At 46.1% G+C, this 17,945-nt stretch overlaps 1 protein-coding gene and 1 long non-coding RNA gene across 3 annotated transcripts in view; one reads left to right on the top strand and one right to left on the bottom strand.

Annotated features, from left to right (window-relative positions):
* LOC128347198 (uncharacterized) overlaps positions 1-15,312 on the bottom strand; it is a 31,528-nt gene extending 16,216 nt beyond the window's left edge. The window contains exon 1 of the long non-coding RNA XR_008317440.1: positions 15,157-15,312. This is a non-coding gene — a long non-coding RNA (uncharacterized LOC128347198). The remainder of the gene's footprint in view (positions 1-15,156) is intronic.
* MYO15B (myosin XVB) overlaps positions 1-17,945 on the top strand; it is a 123,006-nt gene that overhangs the window by 85,822 nt on the left and 19,239 nt on the right. For both annotated transcript variants that reach the window (XM_053301461.1, XM_053301463.1), the window contains 6 exons: positions 6,583-6,713; positions 7,732-7,826; positions 9,193-9,270; positions 10,835-10,931; positions 16,248-16,396; positions 17,061-17,182. In XM_053301461.1, coding sequence (XP_053157436.1) covers positions 6,583-6,713; positions 7,732-7,826; positions 9,193-9,270; positions 10,835-10,931; positions 16,248-16,396; positions 17,061-17,182 — 672 coding nt within the window. The remainder of the gene's footprint in view (positions 1-6,582; positions 6,714-7,731; positions 7,827-9,192; positions 9,271-10,834; positions 10,932-16,247; positions 16,397-17,060; positions 17,183-17,945) is intronic.

Below are 17,945 nucleotides of genomic sequence, written 5' to 3'. Positions count from 1 at the left end.
GGAGGTGGAGTGACTGTGGTCTATAAGTGTAACCTCTCCCTGACCAGGATCCCTGTTGAAGTGTCTGACCATATTGAATGTGTGTACCTAAGTTTGGGGACCAGGGATAGACTGGGACTTGTGTTGATGCACTGATTGCCCTGCTGCCCATCAGAGTCCCTACTGAGCTGACAAACTTGGTCTTGGGCTTGGCATTGGAGTCTCCCAGTCTTGTGGTGCGGGGGGACTTCAGTGTTCACTCTGGGACCAATTTTTACTGGACGGCTCAGGAGTTCATAGCAGCCATGACAACTATGGGCCTATCCCAGGTGGTCTCGGGACTGACACATATTGCTGGTCACATGCTTGATCTGGTCTTTCACTCTGAACAGGGTGGTGTTCTGTGTGTGGAGACTCCTGTGATTTCCCCTTTGTCATGGATGGACCACCATCTGGTTAAGGTTGGACTCATGGCCACATCTCAACTTCGCAGGGGCAGGGGACCCATTAGGATGGTCCACCTGAGAAGGTTACTGGATCTAATAGGATTCCAAGAAGCCTTGGAGGGATTTAATGTTGGCTCTGCTGGTGATCCTGTCGACACTCTGGTGGAGAACTTGAATAATCAACTCACCAGGGCAGTGGACATGATCCCTCCTAAGCATCATTTCTGGCTCGCTTCTAAACTGGCCCCTTGGTATACGGAAGAACTACGGGGGCTGAAGCAGCGAGGTAGATGACTAGAGTGCAAGTGGAGGAAGACTCGACTCGAATACGACAGATTGTTACATAGAGAACATTTGAAGATCTATACTCAGGCAATACGTGCAGCAAAGAAGCGATTCTTTTCCTCCTATATCGCATCCGCAAGTTCACGTCCAGCGGAGTTGTTCAGGGTTATGAAGGGGCTAATGTGCACCCCTTCCCCCTTGAATCAGTACTTAGAACTAACAGTTTCTCGCTGTGATATTTTTAATGAATTCTTTGTGGACAAAATCCCTCATATTTGGGCTGACTTAGATTAAAACTCCACAATTGTTACAGAGTGTGATGCCGAGGTGTCCAGCAGCTCCTCTTAAGTGATGATCCTGGATCAGTTTCAGTTTGTGACTCCTGAAGAAGTGGACAAGCTGCTTAGAATGGTGCAGCCTACCAACTGCCCTCTTGATTCTTGCCCAACATGGTTTATACTATCTGGCAGGGAGGCTGTTGTAGAGGGCCTGGTAGAGATTATAAATGCTTCTCTGAGGGAGAGCAGGATACCTCCTTGTCTTAAGAAGGCAGTCATTAGACTGCTTCTGAAGAAGCCTGCCTTGGATCCCTCAGAGTTAAATAATTACAGGTCTGTCTCCAATCTTCCATGGTTGGGCATGGTGATTGAGAAGGTGGTGGCCTCCCAGCTCCAGGTGGTCTTGGAGGAAACTGATTATCTAGACCCATTTCAAACTGGCTTTTGGGTGGGCTATGGGTTGGAGATTGCCTTGGTTGGCCTGATGGATGATCTCCAATTGGGATTTGGCAGAGGGAGTGTGACCCTGTTGGTCCTTTTGGATCTCTTGGCGGCTTTCAATACTATTGACCTTAGTATCCTTCTGGAACGTCTGAGGCGATTGGGGGTGGGAGGCACTGCGTTGCAGTGATTCTGCTCCTACCTCACAGGTAGATTCCAGATGGTGTCCCTTGGAGACTGTTGTTCTTCAAAATCTGAACTTCCGTATGGTGTCCCTCAGGGCTCCGTATTGTCTCCAATGTTGTTTAACATCTACATGAAACCGCTGGGAGAGATCATCAGGAGATTTGGTGCAAGGTGTTATCAATATGCTGATGATCCCAAATCTATTTCTCCATGTCCACATTATCAGGAGAAGGCATAACCTCCCTAAACGCCTGCCTGGAGGCAGTAATGGGCTGGATGAGGGATAACAAACTGAGGCTAAATCCAGATAAGACAGAGGTACTTATTGTGCAAGGTTGAAACTCTGGAGATGATTTCAATCTGCCAGTTCTGGATGGGGTCACACTCCCCCAGAAGGAACAGGTATGCAGTCTGGGGGTGCTTCTGGATCTGAAGCTCTCCCTGGTGTCCCGAGTTGGCAGTGGCCAGAGGTGCTTTTTATCAACTTCAGCTGATATGCCAGCTGCGTCCATTTCTTGAGATGAACGACCTCAAAACAGTGGTACATCCGTTGGTAACCTCTAGGCTGGATTACTGCAATGCATTCTATGTGGGGCTGCCTTTGTACATAGTCTGGAAACTGCAGTTGGTTCAGAACGTGGCAGCCAGGTTGGTCTCTGGGTCATCTAGGAGAGACCATATTACTCCTGTGTTGAAGGAATTGCACTGGCTACCGATGCGTTCCCGGGCAAAATACAAGGTGCTAGTCATTACCTATACCCTAAACAGCTTAGGCCCTGGGTATTTAAGAGAACATTTTCTTCACCATGAGCCCCACTGCCTGCTAAGATCATCTGGAGAGGTTCGCCTGCGGCTGCCGCCAACTCATCCAGCGGCTACTCAGGAATAGACCTCCATTGCAGCCCCTGGACTTTGGAATAAGAGCCTCCTGTTGAAAAAAGATCCTCTCGATCTGTGGCAACTCTTTAAAAGGCACTGAAGACCCTTTATTTATTTATTTGTTTGTTTGTTTGTTTGTTTGTTTATTTATTTAACATATTTCTATGCCGCCCAAAACTTATATCTCTGGGCCATTCACAACAGATAAAAACAGCATTAAAACATTAGTTAAAAACAAAAAAATTTAAAACAACAATTTAAATTTTTTTAAAACAATGCTCTAAAACAACATTAAAAACAATCAAAACAGTATCAGTTAAAAGCCTGGGTGAACAGATGTGTTTTTAAGGACCTTTTAAAAGCTGTCAGAGATGGGTAGGGTCTTATTTCACCAGGGAGCACATTCCAGAGCCTCGAGGCAGCAACGGAGAAGGCCCGTCCCTGAGTGGCCACCAGATGAGCTGGTGGCAAATGCAGACGGACCTCTCCTGATGATCTCAATGGGTGATGGGGTTCATAACGAAGAAGACGTTCTCTTATAGGCTTGTGCATTTCAATTCGGGTACAAAATGTTTTGTGCCCGAAAATGGCAATTTCAGAGGTTTTGTAACCAAAACAAAATCAAGAATTAAAAAAACAGAGATTTTTGTTTCCAAATCGAAATGACTGTGTTTCGGACAGAATGCTTTGTTCTTTGGGAAAGCATTGCAATTGAAATTGACTTCTTGGACTCTCTCCACTCCAGGGGAGGCACTGAGTGATTAGCAGAAGATAAGATATGCAAAAAGCTGTTGAGCATGAACGGTTTAGTTAAGTATGTGTTGTATTCAGTGTGATTGAAATGCAAACTGACCTTGCAAAGAGATTTGGAAGACAGCATTTTGAGACAGAAATACCCAAATATCTTTCGGAGCTCAATGCAATTCCGAAGCTCTTGCTAAAAGCCATGGTATAAATTGTGTGGAGAAGCTTTTTGAGAAGCTGGTTAGGAAAGTTCTGAAATTACATAGGTTTTTCTTTCCAACGGTTTAGCAAGACTCTCTTGACTTCTTCAGGGGTCTTTTGAAGAGCTATTTTGTTTTTCTTCTGATTCCCCCCCCCCCCTTCTTCTTATGAGTTATAGTGGTGTCTAAGTTTTGTTGCCCAATTTGAGCAGTCTAATGTAATTTAGGCCACAATGTAATTTAGTGGGACATGATGTCTAAGCCAGTGGTTCACAACTTTTGCCATTGTACGGACAGGTCATCCACATGGGACTACAGGAGACAAAAGGAGCGGGGGGGAATATCCCTGTCAATCTATTGACATCCCCAGGAATCTTAGTTGCTTCTCTCTTTCTTGTAACCATAATCCATGGTTTTGCACTTTCTTAAATGCAGTGATGATAAATCTCAACAATTCTGAACAGTAGGCTGATTTGTTTGGGCTATGTCTCACTCCACTTCAGTTAAATGAACATTTGAAGCTGTTCCATAGTACCAAGGCAGTTCATTGGTCTGTCTTGCTATCTCAAGTGACCTGTGGTCACTGTTCCATGGGGAGAGAGTGCTGTTATTGAAAGATTGCTTGAATCCACAAATGGGTTGTGCTGCTGTGCTAGTGCCACAGGGACAGGGTCCCACCCACTGCAAAATTCTCAAATAACTGTGCCAAAAAATCAAGTGTCGTCATTGTTCATCATTCTCTTCACTCTTTCAACTTGTTTATGTGGGGCTTTAGGGGCAAAACAGTGGGTTAGGTGGCAGTGCCCCAAGGGTGGTGCACCCAGATTCCAAATAGGGCAAAGGGCTGATTTCTTAGGAATTTTTGAGGTTTACATGTCTTTAAGATTTTCCCCCATAGGGAATAATGGAGGTTTCAGCAGCCCCATAACTCCACCTGGGGGGCACTGGGATGGCCCGAAGAGAGTGGTGGTGTAGTGCACAGAGGGTGCCAGCCACCCCCCTGGATTGCTAACGCATTGAGGTACTGGGCTTTGTTGCTTCTGAGGTGTTAAGTTTAGATTCTCTGGTAGCAAATGAGATTTTTAATGAAAAACCATGAATCCACTCTCATATGCTACTAGAGAATCTACTCTCAGAACACCTCTAGAACAACAAAACCCTGTACTTCATGGGTTGGCAACCCATGTGGGTGGGTGGCACCCTATGTGCACTACACCACCACTTGCTCTGGGCCACCCCAGTGCCCCTCAAATTGAGTTATGGGACAGCAGGAACCTCCATTATACCCTATGAGGAAAATCTGAAAGACGCGTAACTTCATTAATTCTTTAAAAGTCAGCCCTTTGCCAAATTCCTCTGAAAAAATTGTGGTAGCTTCCTTGTACCAACTGGTCACTACTACCGACCACACTCCACTCTGGGCCACCCCTTGCCCCCCACTCCACATGAAGCTGTACTTTTCCTGAAACCTCCATCATACCCTATGGGGAAAATCTGAAAGACGGGCAAACTTCAAAAATTCACCAAAAATCAGCAGTTTTCCCAATTCCTTTGAAATTTTTGTGGTAGCTTCCACTCATTGGGCACTGTAACCCCCACCCACTCTTTTGACTATGTGACCCATTTTTTAATCTGAATTAATTCAGATTTGGATTCTGATTAATTCGGATACAAAACAAAACTAGGGTGATTTGGAAGGCTTAATTTCAGACAAAAAGTAACATGGGGTTGATTCAGATTTGGTAGAAATCAAAACAGAAAAAATACAAAATGTGCAACCCTACCTTTTTATTCACCCAGGCTTTTAATTAGATTTATAGTTTTCAGTAATTTTTATACTGGGTTTTAAATGTTTTTAATCTTTTAAATGATTTTAATTGTAAACTGCCCAGAGCAAGTTTTGGGTGGTATAGAAATATTTTAAATAAATAATAAATATAAAAACCATTCACACATTAACATGATTAAAACCATTTAAAATACAAAAAAAAAAAAAAAAACCCTTTAAAAACCAAAGCATTTTTAGTTGAGAAGCAGATGATATGGAAAGGGTTAAGAACCTTCTTCTTTCAGCTGCTTTTCAAGTCTAAATTGCTCCCTCTCAAAGCTACTCAGCTCTCTAGAGAGTGTGCCATGCACTGTTATGTGCTTTAGCACATCACGTATAGACTTAGCCCCCTTCAGTAACCCAGGTTGCTTTGTGTGCTCTTCACCCAAGGGCTGCAACTGTAAATGAAAATGGTTACATTATTATGGCAAGGTCAGGAGTGAATCATCTGTGGAGCATGGCTCTTGTGTCTTCTGGCACCTGGACCCTGCTGACACTTTTGCATCTCCCTTTGACTGCCTTGCTGCAATAAGGCTGGGACTGCTTCTTATGAGCAACGCAAGTGTTTCTTTGCCTCTGAAGGCTGTGGGCTTCTATGAGAACTTTGTATTAAACACACATACAACACCTGAGAAGAGGCAGCAGCTGCTGGGTGGGGGCTTTGTCTGTTCTAGCCTCTTTGCTGTTTCTTGGGAAGATGCATTGATTCTGAACAAAGCAGGAACACAGAGTCCCTTAGACACAAATAATAAATGTCCTTTCAAATGTCTATCCTTCACAACTTTGAGAGCACTCATTTCCACTTTCTTTCCCTCCAACTTTCATTGTTCTTTCTCCTCAGCCTTCCTCTCTTTCTCTCCCCCGTCAGTCCAGCAGAAGCTGGATTTTGTGTGTGATCCTGCTCTGTTCAGTGCTATAAACAAGGCTCTAGTCCAGCGTTTCTCCACCACCAGTCCGCAGACTGGTGCCGGTCCGTGAGCTGTTGGGTATCAGTCCGGCACATGTAGTGGGGCGGGGCCTGGGCCAGCTCTCCGGAGCTCATTTCTAGGCAGGCAGCCCTCGTTGTTGGATAACGTTAATTTAGCTTCCTCCAATGAACATTATCCGGCAACGAGGGCTGGCTGGAAATGAGCTCTGGATAGCTCCTGGTGGTGGACCCTGCCAGCCCAAAATTGTTTGGGGGGGTTTGGGGGGGTGACCCCTATACTAACTGCTGGTCCGGGAAACTGGACACGAAGAATGTAGCAGTCCATGACTCCAAAAACATTGAGTTACACTGCTCTAGTCTGTGCCCTGTCCTTCTCTCCATCCTGCAGGGCCAGCTGCCGTTATGGTTGGCAGCTCCTGAAACTCCTGACTGGATACTTCCTCCCCTCCAACACCTTGATGCCCTATGCCACGAAGTATTTGCAGCAGGCCAGCTCGGACAACTCCAGCCCCTTCACAGGTACAGTGTGTCCCCTGAAAATGGCGTGAAAAGCTCTCTGTAGCAAGTGCCTGTTCCCAGTTGCCCAAGAGGACTAAGGAAAGCATTGGAGTTGCTGGAGAGCCAGAGAGCAGCGTTCTTCATTGCAGGGCCCAGGAGCCAGTGGCAACTCCCACTGACCCGGAGTGTAGCTCCCTAATTGTTTATTAGACCCGTGTGGAGCTTTGGCCTGAAGTCAAATGTTCTGCACTGCCCCCTTGGTACTGTGCAGAAGGAGACGTTCTCATCACGCAATGGCCTTTTTCTGATCCTTTTCATCAGAGTGGGACTTGGGGAAAGCTTGGTCTGATTCCTGGGAAGAATTCTACTGACTTAACAAGGGTTGGATGGGACCGCAGTCTGTAATTAAAGAGGGAAGGATCCCACCGTTCAATAGGATCGCAATCCATAATGCTATTCTCAGTGCAACTTTTAATCATCAGGACAGCTAGGCACTCCGTGCCCTATTTCCGTAGGTTATATAGCCTGACGGCTCTTCAGGTTTCATTGGAAGGGATCTTCAAAGTACTAAATTCCAAACTGAAAATTGGGTTGGTACAGTTAATTTCTCACTGCTGCCTGCAGTGCATTGTTGAAGGCTGTTGTAGTGAGTACTGACAGCCACCTCCAGCTAGAGGTGCTAGAAAGTTCTTTTGAAACTGTGGGAAGAATCCAAATGCTCTCTTTGGCCTGTGGTAAATTATGGAGCCGTCTCCAGCAGAAACCGCCCGAGGCCTGGGTTCTGAGCAGCTTGTTGAATTGTTTCCTGGAAAAGCACAGTACCCCTGCTTCTCTCCTGTGTGCTCCTTGACTTCCCTTCGTTGCCACAAAACAGACAGACTTGTTGAGGCATAAGCCTGTGCATGTGCACACCAATTGTGGGTCTGATTTTGAGTTCACTTCTAAGTGAGCAGAGGCCGCTCACTGTGGCAGTCATGAGATGAGATTGTAGACCTTCCTAAAATTACATGCTTAGTTCTTTGCTCTTTTTCATCCTCAGAAATAGCCAGAACTTGCCAGGACAACTTGAGGAAAATAGTCATGTATGGAGGCCGCCAGCACCTGCCGTCCCATGTAGAGCTGGAAGCAGTTCTGGTAAGTGAGTGGTAGATACTAGCATTCAGGTTGCTGAGGTAGCAAGGGGCCTAATTAGGGGTGAGGGAGCAAATATTTGAAATGAGAGTTCAGTAAAGCACAGGGATTGTGGAGCCATGTTTATTTTATGTGTTGCATGGGATGGGCTAATGGGTTCAGGCGAATAGCAATAGCAATAGCACTTACATTTATATACCGCTCTATAGCCGAAGCTCTCTAAGCGGTTTACAATGATTTTAGCATATTGCCCCCAACATTCTGGGTACTCATTTTACCAACCTCGGAAGGATGGAAGGCTGAGTCAACCTTGAGCCCCTGGTCAGGATCGAACTTGTAACCTTCTGGTTACAGGGCAGCAGTTTTACCACTGCGCCACCAGGGGCCAGACTGGTCTTGTGGTAGCAATTATGACTTGTCCCCTTAGCTAAGCAGGGTCCACCCTGGTTTCATATGAAAGGGAGACTAGGAGTGTGAGCACAGTCAGATATTTCCCTCAGAGGATGGGGCTGCTCTGGGAAGAGCAGAAGGTTTCAAGTTCCCTCCCTGGCAGCATCTCCAAGATAGGGCTGAGAGAGATTCCTGCCTGCAACCTTGGAGAAGCCTCTGCAGTCTGAGAAGACAATACTGAGCTAGATAGACCAATGGTCTGACTCGGTATATGGCAGCTTCTTATGCTGATGATGTTTGGTGGGAGGACAGATTTTGTGAGCAAATGGCTATGGATTGAAATTGTACACTGAGGCAAGGACAGGAGATAGTGTTTGCTTGAGGGGTTGTGAAGAATGTGGGACAAGGAGTGTACTTGTAAAGGTGAAATGCGTTTCCTGTGCAATTTAATAACCATATGGCGGGTAGGGGAGTGGATGAGGAGAGGTGTTTGTGATAGACTCTATGTTATGAGGTACAGAGTTCATTTGGGATGGTGGCTGCAATTCAAATTGCAATTGAACTGCAATTTGGGGTGAGGTAGAAGAGATCCATTTCAAACCTGCTCCCAAAATGAAAACAAACAGAGGTAGCTTCAGGATCCTCCCCCATGGCCTGTTCTACTTCTTACCAAGAAATCGCCACCCTTGACCCATGCTGAAAGCATAGTCAATTAAACTAGCTTAGGTCACTGAATATTTGCATTCATTCGAACTGCTCTTGAACTGGTATTAAAAATAGAAAACATACCATCCAACCAGGGTTAAGAATTTTCAGATGCTATTTGTTTCAGTGAGAAATGTACATGCTTAAATCATTGAAATCAATAAGACTTTAATGTACCTGACTTTGCCTGTAGTGCAAAGTTCCCTCTGTCCTTGGAGAGGGAACAAGATGCCTTACTGGTTTCTGCCTAGCCCTTGTGCTTTTCTATCGACAGAAAGAACGTAGTTTGCGCCATATCTCAACTAACCTGCCTGGAGGTCTGAGATACAGTACAAAAATTAAGACATTCACGGTGAGTTCCTTCTGTTAATGCATTTGTCACAGTGTTGGGAGGGAGGCACTGCTGTTGACCATGTCCGTACTGGTGAAGGAGCACTCTTTTGAAATGTGTATGGATACTTGGTTTCATCTCACTGTACTCGGAGAGCTTTGAGTAGCCTACAACATTTTGGAAGTTATTTTTGGATGCAGAGATGAAGCAAGCCTTGTAGGCCTCTCCAAGGAAGCAGCCTTTTTCTACTGGCGATGGCTATGGTCAGTGTCTATCTGTCTGAAGCATTGCCCCCCGCCTCTCATAAGAACAGCCCTGCTGAACAGCCCAAGGCCCATCTAGTCCAGCATCCTGTTTCACAAGTGACCCACCAGATGCCACTGGGAGCCTACACGTAGGAGTTGAGGGCATGCCCTCTCTCCTGCTGTGACTCCCCTGCAACTGGTACTCAGAGGCATCCTGCCTTTGAGGCTGGAGGTGGCCCTCCAACTAGTAGTCAATAAGAACATAAGAAAGATAAGAAGCCGATAAGAACATAAGCCTCTCCCTCCCCTCCTCTCTTTTCTTTCTTTCTCCCTCCCGGGACGTTAGGCCTGCATAAGAAATTATATCTCTGCACATGAAGACTGCTACCTGAAAAGGAACACGTGTGTCTGTTCAGGTGGCAGCACTCATGTTGTCTCAGAGGCTGCTTCTGAAGTTTCACTGAAATTTAGAGTCAACATTGACTCTTAATTTAGATTGACTAAAACCAAGAGGTGTGGGATACTGCTTCTGGAAAGGGTACTCCAAAGCCCCACCTGAAGTTTGCTATCTTTGGACTATTTTTAGTCCATGAAAGCTTATGCTAGAGTACATTTGTTTTTGAAGGTACTGCAACCTTTAAAAGGTTGTCTCTGTGGCAACAGACTGATAGGGCCACCCTTCTGAATATTTGGACTAGGGCCTGTGACTTCTTCCCTCTGTTTTCTCATTCGTTCTTTATCCCATTGATAGGGATCAAAGAACAATCAGATCAACCTTTAGGGGGATCATCCTTTATGACGCTGTTTGCAACTCACACTTGTCCCTTCCTAAACTTGCTTGCTTATATTTGTAGCCCATCCCAAATTCAAGGATTTTCAGATTCAAAAAGATTCAAGGCAGGTAATAAAACACATCCCATCAACCTCCCTCCCTTCCAGTGGCAGTGCTTGATGTGGAGTGCCTCCAGTAGAGCAGGAATGGGACTCCAGCCTTCTTGGAAGTCATGAGCCAGCGTGGTGTAGTGGTTAGAGTGCTGGACTAGGACCGGGGAGACCCGAGTTCAAATCCCCATTCATCCATGAAACTAGCTGGGTGACTCTGGGCCAGTCACTTCTCTCTTAGCCTAACCTACTTCACAGGGTTGTTGTGAGGAGAAACTCAAGTATGTAGTACACCGCTCTGGGCTCCTTGGAGGAACAGCGGGATAGAAATGTAATAAATAAATAAATAAATAAATAAAACGACGGTGACTTCTCACTTGGAAGCCTTAACTCCAGGAGACTAGTGGTGGCTACATTCTGCACATGCTTAAAGACGCACTTCTTTCCTTTGGCTGTAGGTGGCTGCTGATGTGCTGAAGGAAATAAGTGAGCAGATAGGGGTCATTGAGCCAGAGGAGGTTCTGGAATTTGCCATCTCCGTCAACAAAGACAATGGCAAGTAGCTGCAGCACTGGTAGTCAACAGTAGGATGCTTTCTTTTGACGTAGTCTGCTATAAATGGGAGTTATTTGCAGAGAGCCTCATCAATCTTCTTTCCCCACTCTTGCCCTGAGTCCAACCATGATTCCAGGGCCAGTCCTGGTATGGAGAAAACCAATTCCTGGATTCAGATGTCAAGGATTTGTTCTCATGGTCTCACTTCCTACTGTTTTGTACTACACTATATAATAAGCTTGATACAGAAAATCCAGTATCAGTGCAAGGGGTTTGACCTTCAAGCATATTCCATCCCAATCATTCCATGAACCCTGATTATCTCCTGATAAATCAGTGCATTTCTGTGCAATAGTGGTGCCTTCTCAGTAGTTAACACGATTCCTGCCTGCCCTATAGGGGGCATTGGCAGGGGATAGGCACAATAGATTAATGCGTGAATGCTGCTAGTTTGCCAATAGGAACTTCTTGAAGTTCACTGTGATCAAGCCCTAATATACAAATGACTGCCTTAAATGAATCGTAGGCTGGGTGAGAGGGAGCAAACAGAAATGAAACCCAAACAAAATGAAGAGGCTTCTCTGGGTGGTCTGTGAACTGGGGAGGTAATGGACGTGTTTTTCCTGGATGGGGTCACACTTCCTCTAAACCAAAGGAACAGATTCACAGTCTGGCTAGTCCTGGATTCCCTGGTGGTGAGTGTGGCTGGCCTTTCTAGAAAAGAATGACCCTGTGGGGGTGAGGATAACCTTAAAAAAAACACACCACACACACAGAGAGATGTGTGTGCCTCTTTTAGTCACCCTGATTTTGCTAGGCATTAGTGGATGGTGATGGGGGATGAGTCTACAAAGGGTTCCCTTGAGTGAGGAAAATCTAGTACAAATAGCGTTGTTCACAAACCGGGGCGGGCATGTTTTAACCAACATTGAGCCATTTACAAGGCCCACTGATCTCAGTAGAAGAGAGCTATGCACACGCTTAATTTTCTCCCATTTCTGTGGAGGAGGACAATGAGCCTGGCTGGTGAGCAGGGCTGGCTGGCTGGCTCCAGGGGGTAGCAAGGCTGGACTTTTGGCAGACCCCAAAGACCAGTGACTAGCCCAACTTTGGAGAAGCTGCTGCCAGTCTGTGAAGACAATAGATAGATAGACCAATGGCCTGACTCAGTATATGGCAGCTTCCTATGGCCCTATGTTACCATTCTCAGTTTACATGGACCACCCAAGAGGCAATATGAGAGCATACTCATATTTTGCATACTCTGCCAGGTTAGAGGGGCCCATCAGAGGCGTAACTAGGGAAAATGGCACCTGGGGCAAGCACTGAAATTGCGCCCCCCTCCCCAGCATCTGACATGCACTCTCTCCATCCAAGCATGTAACTCAGCTTTCTCGTCCAGAATGATTAGCTTTTACTAAGCTGTTCCTATTTCTGTGCAAGCAACTCAAAGTAAATTTGCTAACAATTATGAATTATGATTCCATGTGGTTTCTTCCATGTGACGTTTGCTTATAATTATGAATTATGATTCCATGTGATTTCTTCCATGTGACATGGAAGAAACCACATGGAATCATAAGTCATAATTGTAAGCAAATTTCCCTTTTTGCACTTGCAATATTTTTTTAGTGAACATAAAAAAGACTCACTTGATCTTCTAAATGTTGAAGTATATACTTTCTCCCCCTGCCCCAACCTACAATTAATTCCAGCTATTTTTTTCAAGGGCTACTAGTTTTATTTACAAACTGTTCGGCAGCACCATGCTTAAATAATCACTAATTGCTCCTAATGATAGTTTTATTCACTGTTCATCTGATTTTCAGTCTAGTTAATTAAATTGGTGGAGGTTTAGACTTTCCTGATGGGCTGAAGCAACTAATCCACTTTGATGATGGCACAGAATTAAATTAGCATGCATTACATAAGGAAAAAGTTCAGGGTGGGGGAAATGCGGGGGGGGATGTGGAACCTTGCTATGATAGCAAGGTTCTACATCCCCCCCATCTCCCCCCCTAAACTTTTTCAGTTAAAACGTGGCTAGATTATAGGGGAGGAAAGACTTGAATGAGCAAAAAGGGAAACTGGTGGCAAGAAATACAACTGGAAACTTCCCCCTTCTATGCTGAACTGGCACCGGGCAGCAGCAGGCAAACTGTGGCTGAGGAGAACAGCCCGTCCCTCCCCCTCCCCCCATTCCCTTTCCCGACTAACCCGGTGCAAGAGAAAATCTGTCTGTGCCAGTTACACGAATGAGTTGGGCAGAGGAGAACAAGGAGGACAAATGGAGACTGAGCCTTTGAAGCTGCCTGCAAGAAGCAACAGGGGTGTGCTGTTGCTTTGGGGGAATCAATGTTGTGATAAAAGTAGTAATTGTCTTTTCCCTCCTTTGACATTTCAAACACACAATACTAGGGCTGCCAAATGGAAAAGAGAACAGGTCTCCTGTAGAGATGCAGAGAAGAGGGAATTTCAGCAGGTGCAGCTTGTCATGCAAGGGAAAGAAAAAGCTGTCCTTTCCCCACTTGGCAGCCCTACACAATACATCTCCAGTATACTTTTCTCACAAGGAAACGGAACACATAAAACACTGCTTTGAAATGTCCTAGTGAGCATTGACATATTTGTCATTTATTTACCGGTATTTAAAAAATGTATGCCCTGACCTTCAGAATAGCTATTCTCAGGGTGACTGACAAATCATGGAAAACCAATGAAAAACCCCCACAACCAAGTAGAACAGCAGAACCATAAAAGCATAAAATAGCGAGAGAGAGAGAAAGAGAGAGAGAAATTGAGAGAGGAAGGAAGAGAGAAAGAAAGCAAGTCAGACAAGAAAAGAGAGAGGGGGGGAGAGAGAGAGGGAGGGAGGAAGGGAGAGATAGAAAAAGAAAAACAGAAAAAAAGAGAGAGGAAGGAAGGAATAGAGAGAGAGAGAAATTGAAAGAGGAAGGAAGAGAAAGAAAGGAAGGAAGTCAGACAAGAAAAAAGAGAGGGGGCAAAAAGGGAGGGAGGGAGGAAGAGATAGAGAAAGAAAGAAGGAAAGAAAGAGAGATGAATGAAGGGAGAGAGCGAGAGAGAGAGAAATTGAGAGAGGAAGTAAGAGAGAAAGAAAGCAAGTCAGACAAGAAAAGAGAGAGGGGGGAGAGAGAGAGGGAGGGAAGGAGAGATAGAGAAAGAAAAAGAAAAAAAGAGAGAGGAAGGAAGGAATAGAGAGAGAGAGAAATTGAAAGAGGAAGGAAGAGAAAGGAAGGAAGGAAGTCAGACAAGAAAAAAGAGAGGGGGCAAAAAGGGAGGGAGGGAGGAAGAGATAGAGAAAGAAAGAAGGAAAGAAAGAGAGATGAATGAAGGGAGAGAGAGAGAGAGGAAGGAAGAAAGTCAGACAAGAAAAAAAGAGAGGGAGGAAGGGAGGGAGAAAGGCGCGGAGAACCAGCCAGATGGGGTGATGCTGCACAGCAGAGGGTGGCAGAGCGCGCGCGCCCGGCGGGGGGGGGGCTGTTTCCACGTGCCGGGAAAGGGGGTCAGGTGCGACCCTGAGCTGCTTGACACAAAGAAGCCGCCTCCTTAGGAAACGCGGAGCCTGAAGCCAGCCGGAGCTCTTGCAGAGAGGCGGCGGCTGCTGCTTTGCATCGGGCTCATTTCTCCTCACTCGGTCCCTCTGGCTTAACAGGTGTAGCAGGTTTTCCATTTATTCAAAAACAGCAACAACCCAGCAAACCCGCTGAGCCAGAAGGGTCAGTGGAACCAAACCACGTATCTTTGCCTGCGCACTGAATGCCGACATAATTCACTTCATGCAATTCTCAAGTAAGGACTCACTCAGGAAGCTGTTTCTTTAAGGGACTTTCTCTGACTAACCTACAGCCCGGCTGTGCTCAGCTAGCCCATTGCTACGGGTCGTGTTTCTGTAAGTCAGGTTTGCAGGACCGCGCCACTCCCTTTGCATGTCGTCTTGCATGCCTAGCAGCAGTGACTTTAAAAAAAGGAAGAAAGAAATTCCCACAACGATACAATTTTTAAGTCGGAATAAGAGATCAAGCTGGGACTAACTAATGAAGTTTGACTGAATTAAGCCTTCAGGGGCAGGCTCGCGGCTGGATTCCCCCAGCCCACACAATAGACTATTGAGCCCCCTAAGCTGGGCTTTTAAGTCACTGCGGCTGGGAGGACGAGATTTCGCAAAAGAGAAAGAGATGATCTGATATCATTCACACACACACACCTATTGTTTCCTTGCTCAGTGCTCCGTCCTTGCTTGTCCTCCTGCTCCTACGCTGGCTGGCCGCCGAATCCTTCCTTCCTCCGTCCTCCCCGGTCCACTCCTTTCCAGCCCGACGCACCGCACAGCAAGTATGTGCACCTGCAGGCGACGAGCTCTCCCAGGCCAGACACTCATGCGCGGCGTGTCCTCCCAACACGCATGCGCGACTGGCGTCAGCGGACTCTCGGAGTTTCGAGTGTGAAGAGAGACAAAGAGAGTTGCCTTGCCGACGCCGAAGCTGCAATTTGCAAAGCAGGCAGGCACTACAAACGGGACGGCAAACGCGGCGCCCAGTGCCAGAGCTGGCGCCGGGACCGGAGGAGGGGGGTCTGCAGCAGTGCACTAAAAATTTTTTTTTTCTCAAAAAAAAAATTTTTCCACCGAAAAAGGCAGGGGGTCTTCGGGGGTACTCTTTGGCGGTGCCCACATGACCAACCAGAGTGGCACCCAGGGCACATGCCCCCCTGCCCCCTAATCGTTACGCCCATGGGGCCCATTTAAGGTGCAGTGCCTAAGACCCCTCAAAAATCTTGTAGTTGGCACCACTGAAGGACATTGCAGTATGTTACTGACCTTAATTTCTTGCTAAGCTTGGACTAAAAAAAAAAACCTTTTAGAGCTCTACTGTGGACAGACTAGAGGACCAGGTGCATACAGCATAAGTTGTTCCTAGAAAAAGTGCCTTGTGCAGATATTCCATAAGCAAAATGTTTTTAATTGGGCCTGAAACCTGGGGGTGAGGGAAGCTTTCTTTCTTTGGTGGGGGAGTAGAAGGGGGAGACTTGAAGCACCTTGCCCTCTTTGCTTTCCTTTGAGTGGGGATGCTCAAGTGGGACGAGCATCAAGTGGGACGAGACTGGGAAGAGCATCTAGGCTCCAAGTTGCTTCCCTGGCATCTCCAAGATAGGGCTGAGAGAGATTCCTGCCAGCAACCTTGGAGAAGCCACTGCCAGTCTGTGTAGACAATACTGAGTGAGATGGACCCATGGTCTTACTTGGTCGAGGCAGCTTCCTATGTTCCTAAGTGTTCTGGATCATCTGTACCCACACAGGCAAGGTAGTACGGCCCTTGCACCACAAGGAGTACATCCATGACCATTTGTTGGAGAAGCCTTCAGTAGAGCTGGATTTCTGCAGGATAACCTGGAAGACGCCCTTGCACTTTGAAAACACCATTTACGTCAACATTCACTATCATCAGGTAAGCTAAAGAGAGACTCCTTTGTTTTTGTTTGCTTACAAGCTGTCCACATCCAGGTTAGCCTTGCAAAAGCCTGGAGGAGTCCTCTTCAAGGTCATCCACATGTTTATGATTATTTCCTTTACTGGCTGGTCTTCTGAAAGGCTGAATAGGAAGCTGCCTTATTTATAGTCAGACCATTGGCCCATCTAGCTGAGTATTGTCTAAACCAGGGATTCTAAACCTTGGGTCCCCAGATGTTATTGGACTTCCACACCCATAATCCCCAAGCAAAGGCCACTGGGGCTGGGGATTATGGGAGCTGAAGTCCAATAACATCTGGGGACCCAACATTGAGAATCCCTGGTCTAAACGGACTGCCAGCAGCTTTCCAGGGTTTCAATGGGGGGTGGGGGTGTTTGCTAGCCCTACTGGGAGGTGCCAAAGACTACATGTAAAGCAGTCTATGCTCTACCACTGAGCTCGGGACTTATTTTCTGGGACCTAGTGCATCTTCAGTGCACAAAGGGACAGAATGGGCAGAATTTCGGCAAGAACAAGATGATTATCTCAGTGAGACTGATTGGCTTAGCCTGCAGAGTGCTGCAGAACTGATACTTGCTGAAGTTCTAGAGGGAAGTAGTAAAGGACAGCACTGCAATTCTCTCTTGTGGGTCATTCCTAGCTACTGCAGAATTACATGAACAGAAAGCAGCTGTTGCCGCACACCAGTGAACTGGAGGAGCAGGTGGGGACCTTGGCTCTGCTCCAGCATTGGGCCAGAGGAGCTGAATCTATCCCTTCTATGTGAGTCATTCTCTCTTTGGGGATTCATGTGGGAGCACCTTTTTATTGCCTTTGACTGTTTGTGCAGAGCAGAATCCAGTGTCTGACAAAGACCATTTCCTAGAAGGGATACAAAGCCCGACATCAAAACTCCAAGAGAAGATAAAATTGCTGACCAGTCCCAACAGACCCATTTCAAACTGGTTTTCAGGTGGGCTTTGGGGTGGAGGCTGCCTTGGTCAGCCTGATGGATGATCTCCAAAGCGGAAATGACAGAGGGAGTGTGACTCTGTTGGTCCTTTTGGATCTTTTGGCAGCTTTCAATACCATTGACCATGGTTGTTGTTGTTATTATTATTTCTTGTTTACACAGTCAGACAGGTGTTATTGACTGCTTTGTTTTATCCAGACATCAAGTCCTTCCCAAGGACCTGGGATGCCAGAATTTTATTGTCAATTGTTATAGATATCGTCGCAGAATATAGGCTGTTCCCAGTAAAACTGCTTTTTGTAATTGGCTGATGGTGATTTCTGTGGCCCCTATGGTGTTGAGGTGCTCTTCAAGGTCTTTTGGAACTGCACCCAGGGCGCCAATTACCACTGGGATTATTTTGGTCTTTTTCTGCCACAGCCTTTCAATTTCAATTTGTAGATCTTTGTATTTGGTGATTTATTCTATTTCTTTTTCTTCTATTCTGCTATCCCCTGGTATTGCTATGTCAATTATTTTGACTTGTTTTTCTTTCTTCTCAACTACAGTTATATCTGGTGTATTGTGTGGCAG

This window comes from Hemicordylus capensis, chromosome 2, assembly GCF_027244095.1.
Source record: "Hemicordylus capensis ecotype Gifberg chromosome 2, rHemCap1.1.pri, whole genome shotgun sequence".
Lineage (NCBI taxonomy): Eukaryota > Metazoa > Chordata > Lepidosauria > Squamata > Cordylidae > Hemicordylus > Hemicordylus capensis.
The sequence above is the reverse complement of the archived record's forward strand: the minus strand, read 5'-3'. Positions and strand labels throughout refer to the sequence as shown.